At 41.1% G+C, this 18,513-nt stretch overlaps 1 protein-coding gene across 1 annotated transcript in view; it reads right to left on the reverse strand.

Moving 5' to 3' along the window:
• The window catches only part of LOC114508775 (phosphatidylinositol 3,4,5-trisphosphate 3-phosphatase TPTE2-like), a 40,844-nt gene that overhangs the window by 12,752 nt on the left and 9,579 nt on the right, over positions 1 to 18,513 (reverse strand). Inside the window, exons 3-10 of the mRNA XM_036011686.1 lie at positions 8,967 to 9,171; positions 8,583 to 8,702; positions 6,980 to 7,079; positions 6,770 to 6,833; positions 5,812 to 5,876; positions 2,371 to 2,431; positions 1,322 to 1,403; positions 1,120 to 1,208 (exon numbers count right to left, since the gene is read on the reverse strand). Coding sequence (XP_035867579.1) covers positions 1,120 to 1,208; positions 1,322 to 1,403; positions 2,371 to 2,431; positions 5,812 to 5,876; positions 6,770 to 6,833; positions 6,980 to 7,079; positions 8,583 to 8,702; positions 8,967 to 9,171 — 786 coding nt within the window. The remainder of the gene's footprint in view (positions 1 to 1,119; positions 1,209 to 1,321; positions 1,404 to 2,370; positions 2,432 to 5,811; positions 5,877 to 6,769; positions 6,834 to 6,979; positions 7,080 to 8,582; positions 8,703 to 8,966; positions 9,172 to 18,513) is intronic.

Here is an 18,513-nt window from a genome sequence, read left to right on the forward strand (position 1 = left end):
GAGAAACATCAATGTGTGGTTGCTGGGGCCGTGGCCTGCAACCCAGGCATGTGCCCTGACTGGGAATTGAACCTGTGATGCTTTGGTTCGCAGCCCGCACTCAATCCACTGAGCTACACCAGCCAGGGTAAATATGCTGTTTTTTCTAACATCAGTAAAAGAACATGGTTAGAACCCAAAACACCATCTAGCACTGGTAATACCCATTATTCCTTCCATTTTACTTTTTCAGTGTGTTACAAAACATATACAAAAGTAGAGGACAGTGTGCTGTACACCACGTACCTGGCCCCCAGATTCTATAATTATTATATTATTGTACTTGTTTAATGTCTCTCTTCCTTCCCTTCTTCCTTCTCTTCCTCCCTCTTTCTTCCTCCATTTGCCAATATACACAGACTATTTCAACCCACAGGACTGACAACAGAACTTGCCTACTACTAGTGGGCTTGAAACTAATTCTCATGTAAGACTAAAACTTGGTTCTACTCAACCATATAAGGCAGCTTCAAAGTGCTGTGTTTGCCCAGAAGTCAATGTAGAAAACCAAATATGTAATTCTTTGTCAGAAACTTTGAATTTTGTTTAGATGACGATTAGTAAAAGCCTAAAGCTGAATGAGAGAAAACCTAACTTAACTTAAATTGGTTGGATTTACAAATGGCTTTTTAAAATAACTCACCCCTACCATAATCAACTTTTTGTGTCAGAGCACTATAAACATTTCAGATAATTTTTGTGTGTATGAAATAGCATTACTGTGGCCCCCTTGAGCCTTAAAATGGTCTTACAAAGTTTAAGAAAAAATCTGAAATAAAATTAAAGGGCTTTAACGGTTTCTAAATGTTAACAGAGTCGGTATTTTGGCAAATCAAAAATGAAAAAATCCAAATAGTCCCTAAAGGGAAATCAGGCTCAACCTTCCTTGATTCATTCACGCTGATTTTCTTCCCTTCCTCCCTTTTTCCTTGTTTTCCCTCAGTCTGGAAGCTCATATTGGAAAATGTCAACAGTCATCAATACTGACTAAGAGCAGTCAGTATGCATCTTGCTCTTGTACTCAAATATACTTTGCTAATTGCCTAGGAAAAGGAGAAACAAAAAGAAACACGCGCTTACCTTTGCCTCCCATGCAGTGAATCACTACGATGTTCTTGTCGTCTTGAGCCATCCACTTCTGCACGTCTTTGGAAAACTCCACCATGTCACTGATTGCAAATGCAAGGCTGTTAGTTGAATGAAAAGCCTTCCAAAAAATCAAGCCCAGTGTAATGGGCTTGATTTACCCGTCTCCTGACAGCCCCCTCGGCGTAACGCTTACCTCAGAGAGGGCACATTGTGGTCATCAACCATGTATCGGTGGACCCTATAATGGAAGTACTTAGGGTCATAAGCTTTTTCACCTAAAATAAATGATACACACACCTAATAAACACAGTTAATTACCTAGTGAGGAGTAAGTTGTACTTTTCTATTAGAAATCCCTTATTCCCCTTTAAAAGGAGCTTTCTGACTGGGTCCCGCTGCACTAAAAGAAACTTAAGGCTCTCGAAAACATAAGGGTGATAGCGGTTTGTCCATCTCGAGGAACGTAAGCCCAACTTTTTGTATTTGTTTCATAAGCCTTACTTTTAATTGTCTAGCAGGTTACTCATCACAGTACACTAGGGTAGTTAGACACCACAGGGCAGAAGCAAACGTGCCCAACAGATAGGTTTGCCTCCTAAAAATGTCTAATACGCAGGAAGAGGAAAAAGCAAGAGAGGCAGAGAAGTAGGCTGGGATGTAAGGCTTTCTATAGGGTTCTGTTTATCTCGTGGAGAGCCCTGCGATCCTCACGCCCCACTCCTAGTAGGTTAAAGAACATATTTGTTGAATTGTGTGTCTTTAAAACTGGCAGAGCCCTGGCTGGCGTAGCTCAGTGGGTTGAGTGCGGGCTGCGAACCAAATCATCGCAGGTTCGATTCCCAGTCAGGGCACATGCCTGGGTTGCAGGCCACGGCCCCCAGCAACCACACATTGGTGTTTTTCTCTCTCTCTCTTTCTCCCTCCCTTTCCTCTCTAAAAAATAAATAAATAAAATCTTAAAAAAAACTGGCAGAAAAAACCAGAAACATTTCCCTACACCTATCACCACTAGGGTAGACTCCTCCTAAAATGGCTCCACCTCTACTCCAGCCTCCGGCCAGCCCCACGGCACCTGGGGCTGGCGAGCCATCCTTTCCTGCTAGATGGGGCCGGCGCAAGATGGGCAGCTTTGAACTCACTTCCCAACACCACCGAGAATGAAACGTGAAAACCGAGTCAGCTTCACGTAAGCAATGACCTCTTTTCTAACCAGAGGAGCAAAACACCCAGTCTTGTACGTACTGCAGAGGTTGTAGACTTGGTAGTGGTTGCGATGCTTGGTGTCCAGGAACCGCACGACTTCCTAAGAGAGATGGACACACGTCTTCCACGTATCCACGTGGCACCACACAGCCCCCTGTCTAGGAGTGACCCGCAGTGGGCACCACCTTTTATTCATTGTCCCTCACTTAGCACCTTTTTGGGGAGATTCAGGAAACAGGAGGTTATGGACATTCCAAGTCACGTCTGACCCACTCATGGTTTTCAAACAACCCACACAGTTGTGCCTGGCCCCTCTGCCTGGCCTCTGCTACAGACACTCAGGGCTTAGGCTACCAGAAAGGGAAATTCGATGGTTCGCTAAAATGAATGTATGCCTGTGTGTCTATGTGTGTACATGTACATACACGCAGTGTGTATGTACATATATATGTAACTTTAAAAATAAAACATAGTGATTATTTTCTAAAATACAGTTACTATCACCACGCTAATACACTTCAGGAAACTTATCCATCAGAAACTCACACACACACATCTGTGTGTACATCTCTGTACAACAACAAAAAGGACTGTTAAAAAGTTTAAAAATTGACTAGGATGGCTTAATATTGAGATAGATAAAAATTAAGTCATCGAAGTGATGAATTTATTAATTGGTTAATCCCTGTCAAGTAAAAGAAAAAAGCATTCTGAGTCTGCATAGTACTGGGCTGGGGAGGATAAACAGCCTTCTATAGAAATTCATAGGATACCTTACACCAAAATAAAATCCAGATGGATTGAGGAATGAAATGTAAAAACCCACAAATACTTCTAAGAAGTTTAAGTGAACATTAGTCAACTTTTTGGCTGAGGAAGAACTAAGTGTTAAACCAATAGAAGATTGAGAGGTTTAAGTGTGACTTCATAAAATTTGACATTTCTGTTCAAAGAATGCCATGGTATAACAAAGAACAGGGGAGATTTTTCCAGGAAAATTGGGATGAATGGGGACTATGCTTAATATAACCTATAAACTAGTTATACTGGTATAAACTAACAACTCATTTAAACAATAATTTAAATGTTACTCCCTCATCCTATAGATAAATGGGCCAAAGACATAAGTAAATTCACAAAAAAAGAAAATTCACTGGCTAATAACCTACATAAAGAAATATTCACCCTCACCAACAAAGAAGTCAAAACAACAATGAAATGCCATTTTCACCCATGAAATTAGACCTTTCCTTTTCAATGAGAAAAACCAAACACTGGCAAATATGGCATGAAAAGAAAACCGTTGGCTTATCACTGATAGAATCCACTGGATTTGGAAATATATACTAAGAGCTATAAAGTATTCGTACTCTTTAACCAGATAATTTCACTCCTAGGAATCGATCCAGAAAAAGCTTTGTGCCTTCCTTGCTGTTTTAGTGATAATAATGGCATCTAAATATCTAGCATTAGAGGTTAATTACAGCACTAATGAACTACTATGCAACCATTAGAATACCGTCTCGAAACCTTCATTTTCTCAACAAGTAAACATTTCATGGTCACTAATTTATGTGCAGCCTTCTTTAGTATACCCACATATAAGGATGGTAAGTAATTTCTTGTTTTAATGGGAAAATTAATATACCTAGATGGTTAAGCTTCATGGGCTTTAAAAATCACATTTGTATTTCTCTAAATGTCTAAGAAATAATATTAATGCTTTGATTTTTTTCCATGAGTCCATCCTTGACTCAACATGAAGACAATGTATGGCTCTGTTTTCTAGTCTGAATTGTTTACCGGAAAGCTCCAAAGACCCATTGCCCAAATGGACTGAACAGAGACATGAAATGCCGAGAGAAAACTTCAACTCTGCAAGCAACTACGTTTCGGGGGTCACACTCTGTCAGCAGATGGACAATTTCTGTCCTTGGCCAGAATGAAGGATGTTCAGTTGTACGTCTTGTGAAATTCTGCCGTGTGCTCTGCACATTACTATTCAATATTGTCCAAAATAGAACCCTGCAACTTCATTCCCTCTTTTTTTAAAAAAAATATTTTAATTGTTGTTCAAGTACAGTTTTCTGCCTTTTACTCCCATCCCAGCCCACCGCCCCAGTCCTCTCCACCTCCCTCCCATTTCCACCCACCCCCCCTAGTTTTTGTCCATGTGTCCTTTATACTTGTTCCTGTAAACCCTTCCCCTTTTCCCCTGAAATTCCCTCCCCCTCCCCTCTGGTCTCTGTCAGCCTGTCCTCTATGTCAGCGTCTTTGACTGTATTTTGCTTGCTTGTTTGTTTTGTTGTTTAGGTTCTTGTTGAAGATGAGATCATATGGTATTTGTCTTACACTGCCTGGCTTGTTTCACTTAGCATAATGCTTTCCAGCTCCATCCATGCTGTTGCAAAGGGCAGGAGCTCCTTCTTTCTTTCTGCTGCATAGAATTCCCTCTTAACAGGGAAGGGGAAGCACATGACTGTTCAGCATGCTCTCTGGAGGTAAGGGTGGCCAGGTGGTCAGATCTGCATGTCGCACCCCTTAGTCAGCCTTGATTTGAAAAAGCCTGCAGACGGCTCTTATCCACAAAGGACAAAGGCATTCTCTTTTCGGGACACACAGTTATCACTGAGCACACGGCCACCGAAGCAACGTCATGGCCTGATTCTCCGTCTGCCCAGGGAGTTGAACTAACAGCTCAGACTCAAGCCTGCCCTTTGGCAAAAGATGGCAGTAATTAATAGTATGAATAGTAGATATGTTTTGGGGGCGATTTATGATTTATGGATTTTATGAAAGCAGATGACTCATTGACACTTCTTCGGGTACGCTGATTAAAAGTGGTAAAGGGGTGAATGACTTACTAGAACTTCATCAATATTCCAAGGAGATAACAGTATAACAACACCATGCTCAATGATAAAAAGGTAAATGATTTTGCTCTAAGGCCAGAAACAAGACAAGAATTCCCACTTTCTTTTTTTTTAAATATGTAATCTTTCAGGGTGCCCACTTTCACCTCTATTATTCAATATAGCACTGAAAGTCCTACACACACCAATCAGATTTTTAAAAAGAGACATAAAAGGTCTCCGAATTGGAAAGGGAGAAATAAAACTGTCATTATTTTCAGATGACACAATACCATATAGAGAAAACCCCAAAGACTTCACCAGAAAGCTATTAAAAGTAATAAAAGAATTCATTAAAGTTGCAGGATACACAAACAATATACACATATTGTATGTATTAAATGTGCTATGTACTGTATTCATTATATGCACATTACATGTATGATGTGTAGTACATTGCACAACACATATATCAAAGGTTATTAGGACAATCATAAGGGAAAGAAGGCACCCAAGAGAGTACATGTTTAGGAGAATGCTTCCATCTCCCAGCGACACCCAGTGCACGACTCCACAGTCGGCGGAACTGAGACACGCGCGTTTGCCCGGTCAGGATCAGGATGCTCACCTGAATGGGGTTCCGGTAGAAAGACTGCTTTCCAGAAGACGGGAACGACATGGCAATGACGCGCCCTGCGAGTCAAAACAGTCACGGCCACGGACGTTGGTACAGATGTCAGACGATATGCGAGAACTTTGTTCACATATCATCAGACTTCTTTTTCACAGAAAAGAATTTTCAGGATTGAGAATGACAGAAACAAATGCTAACTAACCCTCAGGATAATCAAGATAATATATTACAATATCCAGGCAATGACCATTAAACTCCCATGCATTCCCAACTCTATGGTTCAAGATTGTGTTGGAACCAGATTGGTGTTGACTGCTGTCTGGAGCTGCCCCTGGGGTGGGAATTTATTTCTTATTTAAACACCAAAGGAAAATGAGAGCTCTGAGCTCCAGTGATGACGGGGCCTCCCAGGATGCTTTGCAGGGCTCCTGACTCAGAAACTTGATGCCATTTTTCTCTGGGGTTCCCGGAAAAGAACGGGTTTCTCTGGAATCCTTGAGACTCAGACCTCAATAAACTCTAAACCCAACCGATGGCCCCTGGCTGGCGTGGCTCAGTGGGTGGGGTGTCATCTTACAAGCCAGTGGGTTTGGCCTATTGATGTTTCTCTCCCTCTCTTTCTCCCGCTCTTTCTCCCTCCCTTCCCCTTTCTCTAAAAACAAATAAATGAACTCTTAAAAAAAATAAAACCAACAAATGAGGTCTGTTGAAAATCCGTTCAACTCCCTGTACTGTAACCAAATAGACCTGGTTTGAGATGACAATAACAAATATTGTCAAGGTTAAACTACAAATAGGTCACACTACCAGAGAGGCATACCTCTTCACGGATAAAGAACACTTTGAAAGAACATGGCTTAGACAAGGCAACAACCCTATAAATACGTAATTACTTACACACAAGAAAAATGTGAAATTAATGTAAGTACATCAACAGTAAAACTTCACAAACCAGTGATGTAAGTGAGATCTAAGTCAAATCCATCTTTCGTGTACCGTCGTTTGTTTCCTGAAATCTGAGCATTTAAAACAATCGTTAATTTGTAAAAACAAGTCGACATAAAAATAAAGACTGTGATATAAATGTGCATAATAAAACCCCTGCCAGCATTTCCTAAAACACAACACTTTTCTGAATGATGCGTGCATTTTGCCCACTTACCATCCTTCTGGTCAGCTTCTCGAGATGTCTTTTCTGGTATGCCAGATGAAAAATTCTCATCAGAATGATGAGTCGCAGTGCTCGGAGGAACATGATCAATCTAACAATAAATTAGAAAGAGCCATTTTTGCTTCAGAAACAGGGTTTCGTCGATGGGAACTGAGTGTGGGGCAGCGGTTTGTAACCGGGGGTAACCTGACAGCCCTCCGCACACGCTTCCCGCCCATCCACACAGGGGACGTTCAGCCATGTCTGGAGACATTTTTCGTTGTCACACTGTGTGTAAGGGGGGCCGCAACTTGCGTCTAGTGGGGCCAGGAATGCTGCTAAAGTACAGGACTGCTCCCCCCGCCCCACACACATACAGCAAATGCTCATCTGATCTTAAACATCAATAGTGCTCACGTGGAGAAGCTCTGGTTTAGAGAACTCGTTGTATGATAAACACTCAGAGTTAGTGGATTTAACTTTTGTGGCTTAAGATGAGTATTTTTCTGTCTCTTGCCCATCAATACAAACTGAGCGTGCTCGGCCACCTTTGTTACTTCCATCGGTAACAGAGGTTCGTCACAGCTGCTAACGTTACACATCAGGCAGGCAGCCAGTGGAGATGCTCCCCAGGTGTGCCAGCTGGTGTCAAGCCTACCACCGATGAGAAACACAACGACAGAGAACTGGTGGTTTACACTAGCGTTTCCCTCACGTGAGCGTGCACACTGATTTGATGTGTGTCGAATGAGGCCGGGGATGCTTTTCTCCCATTTTTAGCAAGCTCTTAGGGGATGCTGAGGTCACCGGTCAGAGAACCGTTCTGCGTCCAGTTATTTTCAGACGACTCTCAAAGCCTGTCAAATAATGCCAAGTCGCATTGGAACATGAAGTGAAGTTTGGGGAAGATGGAGCAGAACAAGAAGAAGCTATTTAACGAATGAATAAGCCTGGTGAGCCACCCAGCCTCTACAGCGCGGGACATGTTTGTTCTTCCATTCCGCTTTGCCAGAGTAGGAAGGGAAAGAAGGAAACCAAGCTCTCAGTGTTGCTGCACATTTTCGTTTTCTAATCAACCCTAAACAGGGACAACATTGCCTCCGCTTTCCTCATGTTGGATACACTATTCTGCATCTTCTACTTCCGAGTCGCTATCCAGTCCCCCAGTTTCACGTTGCACTTGCTCCATTTCAGACCATCGCTCTCAGAGTCACTCAGCATCTGCATATGCTCAAAGCAATATTCTCTTTTAGAAAATCCTAGGAAGTTCACAGGTAGGGGGTTTGTGGTCGAAGCTCACATTCTAACGCAGTGGGAATTTAAAAATGAGGAGGAGTTCAAGTTAGTACAAGAGAGGAAGCCCCTGGTTTCTTCCTTGGGTGTTTCGTCTTCTTCACTCAGTGAAAGGTGCTCAGTGGGTACAACCCCCCGCCCCCCCCAGCCCTGTCAGGCCTTTAGTTTCCAAGCACGTGGAAATACACCATTTCGTTTTCACACAACTTGTCTGGCACTGAATCGGGACATTCAGAGTTAAAAAGGTGACCCAGCATGAAAGCCACAGAAAATGAAGACAAAAGAGAAAATCTTTGAGAGAGGTGAATCATATGTTTCTTACCTGGGGATATCTTCAAAAATCTCAAAGTCATTAAAAATATAAATGAAATCAATTACTAGAGTCACCAGGATAATCACAGCATCTATAGAATTAACTATGTCAGAAAAATAAAATTGTGCCCTGTAATATAAAACAAAAAATATGTTTATGCCTCCCAAGAAGAGATAAGGATAGATTTAAGTACACAAATTATTTGACTCATTCCCCAAAAGAATTCCTCTTTAATGAATCATTTTTAATTCATTAAAGACCTAGATTTTTAAAACTAGACTAAAGGGACAAATTTCACACTCATTATTTTATACATATGTATATTACAAAAGCATCAATAGGGCAATTTAAGTATAGTAGGGGCTATAACCAAACCATTGAACAAAAACTTACCCTTCTACAAATACTCGAAGAAGAATATCCATGAAAAAAAATAGAGCAATAGATAAGGAAATTGAACGGTATTCCAAAGGAATGTACGTTGTTTTATCAGTGACAAGTAGGTCTATAATGATGAAAGCCACATCCACAAAGACCAGCAGAATTCCAAATATTCTACAACAAACACAGAAATCAACAGGATCAGAACAAACGGGAGCTCACCTCTACGGTTACACTACATCTGGGCCAATCATCTGATTTTAAAAATGCCATTCTTAGCCCTGGCTGGCGTAGCTCAGTGGATTGAGCATGGGCTGCAAACCAAACCATCGCAGGTTTGATTCCCAGTCAGGGTACATGCCTGGGTTGCAGGCCATGACCCCCAGCAACTGCACATTGATGTTTCTCTCTCTCTATCTCCCTCCCTTCCCTCTCTAAAAACAAATACATAAAATATTTTTAAAAAATGCCATTCTTTAGGATGAAACCGTGCAGTGGTACGAAGAACTGCATTGCCTTAGAGTCTGCAGGGGTTACTCCGTTCTCACCCACTAGAAGCAGGTGTCAGGAAAACAGCATTCCCCCAGACCACCTGATGTTACCATGGTCTCTCCCCAGAGAGAGGTCAGAGCGACTCCAAAACAGAACAGGCAAATGGAATTAAAATTGCCTGTATCCACTTGTAAGCTCTTCTTAAAATCTGAGAATTTTACTACTGGGCTTCTACCAGCTTCTCATAATAATTAGAACCTTGTTAATTTTGATGACTTTACAGATTTTAGTAATAAAAACCAAGTGAAATCCTGGCTAACACAGGCCCTTGAAAGACCATATGGGCTGTATCTGTATCCGTGAGATTTCACATATTAATGGATGCTTTGAGAATAAGGCTGACACGTGAAATTCAATGTCATAAATACATACATAATCAAACACTAAAATATCTAAGCCATTCTTATATTGTTCGTTTGTTTGTTTTGAGTTTATTGAGGTGACATTGGTTAATAAAATTAGATAGGTTTCAGGTTTTCAGGTATACAATTTTTTTCTGTTTAAAGTATATTTTATTGATTATGCTATTATAGTTGTCCCATTTTTTTCTCCTCTTTCCTGCACCCCCCTTCCCACCAGCATTCCCCCCCACCCCCAGTTCATATCCATGGGTCATGCATATAAGATCTTTGGCTTCTTCATTTCCTACACTATTCTTAATCTCTCCCTGTCTATTTTGTATCTACCATTTATGTTTCTTATTCCTGATAGGTGTAGGATTCTATATAATACATCATCCGTATATTGAATTATGTGTTCACCATCCCAAGTCAAGTCTCCCTCCATCACCATTTGCCCCCACATTACCTCTTCTACCTCCTCCCACTGCCCGCCCCCGCCCCACCTTTCCCTCTGGTAATCACCACACTGTCATCTGTGTCCATGAGATTCCCTTCCCTTCCCTTCCCTTCCCTTCCCTTCTCTTCTCTCTTCTCATCTTTCTTCTTTGCTTATTTCCTTTTACCTTTTTTACCCAGGCCCCAACGCCCTTCCCCTCTGGCAACTGTCAGTCTGTTCTTTGTATCTATGAGTCTGTTTCTATTTTACTTGTTAGTTTACTTCGTTCACTAGATTTCACATGTAAGTGAAATCATATGGTATCTGTCTTTCTCTGACTGGCTTATTTCACTTAGCATAATGTTCTCCAGGTCCATCCATGATGTCACAAAAAGTAAGATTTTCCTCTTTGTTACAGCCAAGCAGTATTCCATTGTGTAAATGTACCACAGCTTTTTTATCCATGCATCTATTGATGGGCACTTGGGCTGCTTCCAAATCCTGGCGATTGGAAATAACACCGCAGTGAACATAGGGTGCATGTATTCTTTCAGATTAGTGTTTGGAGTTTCCTTGGTTTCTTTGGATAAATTCCCAGAAGTGGAATTGCTGAATCACAGGCAGTTCCATTTTTAATTTTTTGAGGTAACCCCACACTGTCTCCCACAGTGGCTGCCCCAGGCTGCATTCCCACCAACAGTGCACAAGCGTTCCCCTTTCTCCACAGCCTCGCCAGCACTTGTTGTTTGTTGACTTATTGATGATAGGTATTCTGACCTTTGTGAGGTGATATCTCATTGTGGTTTTCATTTGCATTTCCCTGATGATTAATGACATTGAGCATCATTTCATGTGTCTATTGGCCATTGGTATGTCCTCTTTAGAGAAATGACTATTCAGGTCCTTTTCTCATTTTTAATTAAATAGTTTGGGGGTTTTTTGGTGTTGAGTTTTATAAGTTCTGCATAAATTTTGGATATTAACCTCTTATCAGATATTAATCCATGAATACGTTCTCCCATTCAGTGGGTTGTCTTTTCATTTTGCTGATGGTTTTCCTTCTTGTGCAAAAGCTTTTTAAAAACTTCTGTATCTTTTTAGCTTTCAAATTTGATCTAAATGTAATTTTTTAATGAGTCATATATAGTTTAAACAAATTCTCCATACATGGTTATACTACTTGCATAATCTATGAAGATAAACTAGTCTTCAAATTACTTTTTTTTCTATTGCAACACAGATTAAAATATTATACACTTAAAAGGAAACAAGTATATCGTGTGACTCTGTATTAGTGTGAAACCTTCCTATCATGTTGAGACACCTAAGTAGAATGTTTCCATAACTAAAGAGTGATTCTAAACAAGTAAATAAACACACAATTATAGAATCTTAAAATGCATGTTTCATTATTTTTACTTTTACAGATAACAATATTAATGTTTTACTATTAGACTTAGGTAAATGGCATTTCTTTGAAATCCTTAATGTTCAGCTTAGACTAAAATTTCAAGAATTACATTGCATTCTATTAAATGGGGCACAGGGACTATTTAGCAAAATACTGATGGAAATGTTTTTTCCTCCCAGATCCTTTTTTGTTAAAACTATTGATGTTGAGTATTATACATATTTAATAATCTCCTTTTCTAGAGTCTCACATACCTGAACGTAACGGATGAAACAATTAGTAACATAACTCTTTTAATCTTGCCGCTGCAAAAAGAATTGTGAGTTAAAAGAATTAAAAATCAAGTTCCGGCATTCTCAAGTGTATCACAGATTCCTTCTAACAGATAATATCAATTTAACCAGCAAACAAAGGCCTTTATACATATAGTTCTTAAAAATGTCTTCAGAAGTTGTATAACGAAGTGCTGTTTACTAATAACTAAATTTGTCACCTTTCTGCTTCATGATTTTTTTCATTCCTATATGGAATATATATATGAATAAAACACTAAACTTTGGATGCTTAGCAATATTTCCCTTGCCTGTAAAGCCCCAACCACAAGGTCACGGGGAGAGAAAACTTGGAGTCATCCACCGAAGCCCCAGAGCCCGGTGACAGAAGGGAGTGGGAGGGGGGCCCTGGGTCACAGCTCTCTCATCAGCCAGCTGTGGGGTCCTGCACAAGTCGTCAAATCTTGCAGACCTATGTCCACAGCAATAAAATAAGGGCTTCAGGGCTGGGCAGGCGGTAAATGATACTCGTATCTTACAAGACTCATCTCTTGAAACAAAGCACCCCCATGAAAACAACAGTTCACGAGAGTCACATTTGGGTGGGCAAGTACACTTGGGAGGTGAGGAGTTTCTGTAAGATACAGGTGGAAGGAGAAACACCCTAGCAAATGGGCTCCTCCCATCAACAGGAGGAGGAGCCTGTTTGACGGAGCCTCCGGTTATGCCTCATTTTACCCTGCGGCTGGGGACAAGGTAGCCGTTGAGGAGCAGTCTCTTGCCCTGCTGACGCCGCCAACAGGGGACCCAAATTCCACCCCAAGTGGGACTGACCCTGAGGCAGGGCTCAAAGCCTGCGCCCAAGGCTGGAGAATGGAGAGGAAGAGACAAACGCTTGCCTTGTTCAATCCACCCAAACTTTGCCCCACCCCTGGGCCAAGCCCCATTGCAGAACGTGTATGGTTAATAGGCAGACAAGCAGCATATCAACAACAACAACAACAACAAAAGAAGGGATGTCAAGTTGTTTTCTGATAACACTGGAAGAAAACTGGTAAGGAACTCGGTGGCAGAGGCAACGTTGCCATCACCTGTAACCCAGGGACACATGCACCGCCCCGGATGCCGTAGATGGTGGTGCCAAAGCCCGGGCCTTGATGGGGATTCTGATTGGCCAGGAAACTCTGGCATCTCTAGGCGACAGCACAACCAGGCTGACTGCTGAGAGCTGCCCCAGCCTGCGGGATTCTGACCGTGGAGAAGAAAGGTAAGGGAGTGAGAACTGAATTGCAGTTCCTACAGGTTGAAATCCTGCACAGCTCACATCACTCCAGCTCCTTACCTTTTGTGCTGCATCAGAGTATTTTCACTGGCTTGTAGAGTAACCCTGTAACCCCGCTGTACTCTCATGGGTGCTGGCTTCCCTCCTTCCCTGATTTAATTTGATAAAGCATGTACTTGCAGATCAGTGTGCGATGAACTACAAGGTTTTTTTTTGCGGGGGGGGGGGTGTTGTTTGTTTTGGCAACACTTTCCTGAACATTTTTGTTACCTAGAGTTTTGGCTGCATCGAACACATAACTTGGAACACATACTGATATTTTCTCAAAACTCTAGTTTCCTAATAAGGAGAACAGAAAGCTTATGATAATACCTACTGAGTGACATTGTTCCAGGGACGTGGGGCAAGGTCTACATAAATGGCGCTGGCTTGGCAAACCACCTGACACAGAGTAGGTACTCAATCAGTGCGCATTGCTGTCATCGCCATTATCCATTACAGTCATCTGGCATACTCCAGACCCTTCGTATTAATTAAGTGGCAGAATGGACTATTCACTGAAGGCCTATACTGAAAGAGGTTGTAGAAAAGGAAGTTCATTGGGTAATTTGAAGAACTATTTCTATTCATCAGTCTCTTGTTTTCCATGGAATCTTTGTCAAGACACCAACACACTATCCCAGTGGCCATTCAATATCCTCTTCGGCTCTACTCACTCCTCCACACCGACACAAGATTTGACGGCTAAATAACTGGCTAAGGAAGAAGCCGAAGAAAAATCCCATGAAAATGTCTACACTTCAGACATGCAATTTTAAGAATGTGTTATTTCCTTGCTGTGAGTACCTGGTGAAAATGTCTTTGGACCAGAGTAATAGGAAGTATTCTCAGTGCAATTATGCAGAAACAAGTCATAATTAATAAAATTCAAAATTTAGCATCCTTTTATAATAAAAACTCTCAACAAAGTGGGTACAAAAGAAACATCTCAACATGAAGAAGATTATGTGAGACCAACCCACAGCTCGCCACATCGTACTCAATGGTAAAAGCTGAAAGCTTTTTCTCTAAAATCAGGAACAAGACAAGTACGTCCGCTCTCACTGTTTCTATTCAATACAACATTGGAAGTCCTAGACACAGCAATCAGGTAGCCAAAAAAAGGGTCATTCAAATCAGAAATGAGGAAGTGAAACTCTCATTATTTGCAGATGACATGATACTCTATATACAAAGCCCTAAAGACTCCACGAGAAAACTGTGAGAACTCATAAATGAATTCAGTAACATTGTAGAATACAGAATCAATTTGTGAAAATCTGCTGCATTTCTATACACCAATAACAACAATCAGAAGGAAAAATTAAGAAAACTGTCCCCTTTACCATTGCATCACAAAGCATATAATACCTAGGAGTAAATTTAACCAGAGGGGTAAAAGACCCGTACTCAGAAAACTATAAGGCAATGAAGAAAAAAATTAAGGAAGTATAATAATGGAAAGACATATCTTACTCAGGGATTAGAAGGATTAACATTGTTAAAATGTCCTTGCTACATAAAGCAATACACAGATTTAGTGCAATCCCTAATAAAATACCAATGACATTCATCTTGGAATTCGGAAAACTCATCCTATAATGTATATGAAACCACAAACAAACCCAAATAGACAAAGGAATCTTGAAAAAGAACACAGTAGGAAGTATCATACTTCCTGATATCAAACTATACTGTAAAGCTACAATAATGAAAAGCATGGCACTGGATGAACACAGACATGCAGATCAATGGGATAGAATACAGAACCCAGAAATAAACTTTCACTTATATGGTCAATTAATCTATGACAAAGGAGGTAAGGATATACAATGGGGTAAAGACATTTTCTTCAATAAATAATGTTGGGAAAACTAGAAATACATATGCAAAAAAATAAAATCAGGCTATTTTCTTATACCATATACAAAAATTAACTCAAAATGGGTGAGACTTAAAAGAAAGACCTGAAACCATGATCTCATTCATACGTGGAATCTAATGAACAAAATAAACTGATGAACAAAATAAAACCAGGGGCATGGACACGTGGAAGAGACTGCCAGATTCCAGAGGAGGGGGAGGTGGGGGTGGAGGGTTGGAAGAGATTAGCCAAGGAACGTAGGTGCATGTATGCGAAGCCCATGGACACAGACAACAATGTGGCGAAGGCTGGGTAGGATCAGGGGCTGGGTGGAATGGGGCACATCTGTAATAGTGCCAACAATAAAACAAACAAATCAACAAACTAGTAAATCCATTTTCTTTCTTTCCTAAAAAGCAAACAAACAAACAAAAAACTCCTAGAAGAAAACATTGGCAGTAAATTCTTAGTAAACTTTGACATCACTCTTAACATTATGTAGTTTTCTGGATATGTCTCCTTGGGCAAGAGAAACAAAAATAAACAGATACATAAGTGTGACTTCACCAAACTAAAAATTTTTTGCACAGCAAAGAAAACTATCAACAAAATGAAAAGACATTTTACTAAATGGAAGAGGACATTCACAAATGAAACATCTGGCCAAGGGGTCAATATCCTAATTATATAAAGAACTCATACAACATAATACCAGTGAAAACCAAACAATCTAATTGAAAAATGGGCAGAGGACCTGAATAGACATTTCTCCAAAGAAGACATACTGTGGACAACAGATATGAGGAAAGATGTTCAACATCACCAATCCTTAGGGAGATGCAAATTAAAACAATAATGAGATACTACTTTACAACTGTGAGAATGGCCATTGTGAATAAATCAACAAATAAGAAGTGCTAGGAGGATGTGGAGCAAAGGGAACCCTTGTGCACCGTTGGTAGGATTATAAATTACTTCAGCCACTACACAAAAACAGTGCAGAGATTCCTCCAAAAATTAGAAATAGACTTGCCATATACTCCAGCAATTCCCCTTCTCCATATTTATCCGAAGAAAACAAAAACACTAATTCAAAAAGATGTATGCACTCATGTGTTCATTGCAGTGCTGCTACTAATAGCCAAGACATGGAAGAAACCTTGGTGTCCATTAATAGATGAAGAGATATATGCACACAATGGGATATTATTCAGCAATAAAAAAAAAGAATAAAATCTTGCCATTTGCGATGACCTGTAAGGATCTAGAGGGTGTTATTCTAAGTGAAATAAGTCAGACAGAAAAAGATAAACGCTATATGATTTCACTTAGGTGAGGAATCCAAAAACCAAAAGCGAATAAACATTACAAGGCGGAAACAGACACGGCTGTAGAGCACACACGGACGGTTGCTGCCGATAAGGCGCCTAGAGCAGGAGGGGGTAATCTGCGGCTCGTGGACTGAACCTAGACGGCCAGAGGCTTTGGAAAGTCGTGTTTCATTGGGAGGCACCCATCTGTTTGCACGCTGTCCACGTGGCTCTCCCACTGTAACGTCAGGGCGGAGTGGCTGACACGGAGAGTATACAGGTGACCCCCAGAGTTACAAACATTTGCTATCCGGCCCTTTTCAGGAAAAGCTGGCCTACTCCCAGTCTAGGTGATGAAAGTCTTCCTGTTCACATGGTTAAATTCTTTAAACAAACCAACAAACAAATAGAATTCCAACAAGCACAAATTTGATCAGAAAAACATGTTCATTTTACTGTCAGTCCCACCGGCTCACAGATAAAATCAACAAAACCAGGAATCCGAATATATAGCCGGGAAAAAACGAGGAAGGAGCACAGTTGAAGAGTAAGTCTCATTCTGCATTTCTCTATTAAGAAAGAGATTGTAATGAAATCACACTCTACTAATGATACGGCCATACGTTTTGAACATTTAATTGTGATAAATGATTTTTTTTAAATGCTACATTTCTGTAAATTAAATTAGAATGATGTATTGTGTACCGTTATTCCCTCTCAAACATTTTAATAATCTTCCCGTACTCCTCCATTTTCTCCTTGCCTCCGCATAAGCCCTGCCTGCCCACAGGTAAGAGCTGCACCAACGGCTCCCTCCCTCCGAACTTCAAACTCACTTACATGCATGAATTGTGAAAGCCAAGGTCTTCATTCCCATCATCAATCCCGCACAGCTCTTCTACTTTACTTGAAACGCTGACAAAGACAAAAACATATCGTTAGAGGTTTCTTACAAGGAACAGTGAAGTGATCAGTTTACCTCAACAACAAGAATCCCTGGATCGCCCTGGCTGGCGTAGCTCAGTGGATTGAGTGCGGGCTGCGAACCAAAGTGTCGCAGGTTCGATTGCCAGTCAGGGCACATACCTGGGTTGCAGGCCATGACCCCCAGCAATCGCACGTTGATGTTTCTCTCTCTCTCTCTCTATTTCCCTTCCTTCCCTCTCTAAAAATAAATAAATAAAAATTTAAAAAAAGAATCCCTGGATCAAAATACACGGGGTGGGGCGAATGTAGGTTTACAGTTGTTCATATGGAAAATAAGACAGTAACTAATAAGTAATAATACAAGAATAAACTCTGCGTTTTCCAACTGTAACCCTATGTTTGCCCTACTTTGTACAGTAACCATGACTTGGCTTACTGGAAGTCCCAGCGTTTTAGACACAATCTCAGATCATGGCACAGAAACCTCTGTGGTGCTGTGGGGGATTCCGAGGCTGAATTGCTCCGCCCCACGCCCTCTCGGTGCACACCTCACCTGCCCTCGCTGGCTCTGTCACAGGTTACTGATGTCGCTTCATTTGAGTCACTTTTAAGGAATTAAAAACATATGGTCAGGCTCCCAGTGACTTCATCGATTACACTTTTGTTTGAAATGAGTTACAAACCGTCTTCAATGTGTAAACTGGTTGAACTCTAAACACTACTTCTAAATTAGTCATTTGAAAACCAGCATTTCACTTTCCTCTCGAACTCGGGCTCCCTAGAGGTGTGATGAAGCTCTCAGGTCTGCCAAAAGCCCCAGGAATCAAGACGGGGACAGTTCCTCACTGTTAAGCCCAACTCTCAGGTAAGACCCACCGCAGTGAGGTTGAGTTTACTTCATAATCCAACTTCGGTTTACGGGTTCGCATTGTTGTAGCCTCTCCTAATTTCCTGATTATCACGTCCCTTCACGGCATTCTTACTCTGCACGTATCACGGATGTCTCTTCTGGTCCTCAGTTGGGTCAAATAACCAGAAGCCTGGGTCAAGGGCTCCCTCCCACATACGGTGATTTCACGTCTGCGACTGCAGCTCTAGGCCAGAGCAGAGCTCTGGAGGGTGAGG

The sequence above is a fragment of the Phyllostomus discolor genome, chromosome 11 (genome assembly GCF_004126475.2).
Source record: "Phyllostomus discolor isolate MPI-MPIP mPhyDis1 chromosome 11, mPhyDis1.pri.v3, whole genome shotgun sequence".
Taxonomy (NCBI): domain Eukaryota; kingdom Metazoa; phylum Chordata; class Mammalia; order Chiroptera; family Phyllostomidae; genus Phyllostomus; species Phyllostomus discolor.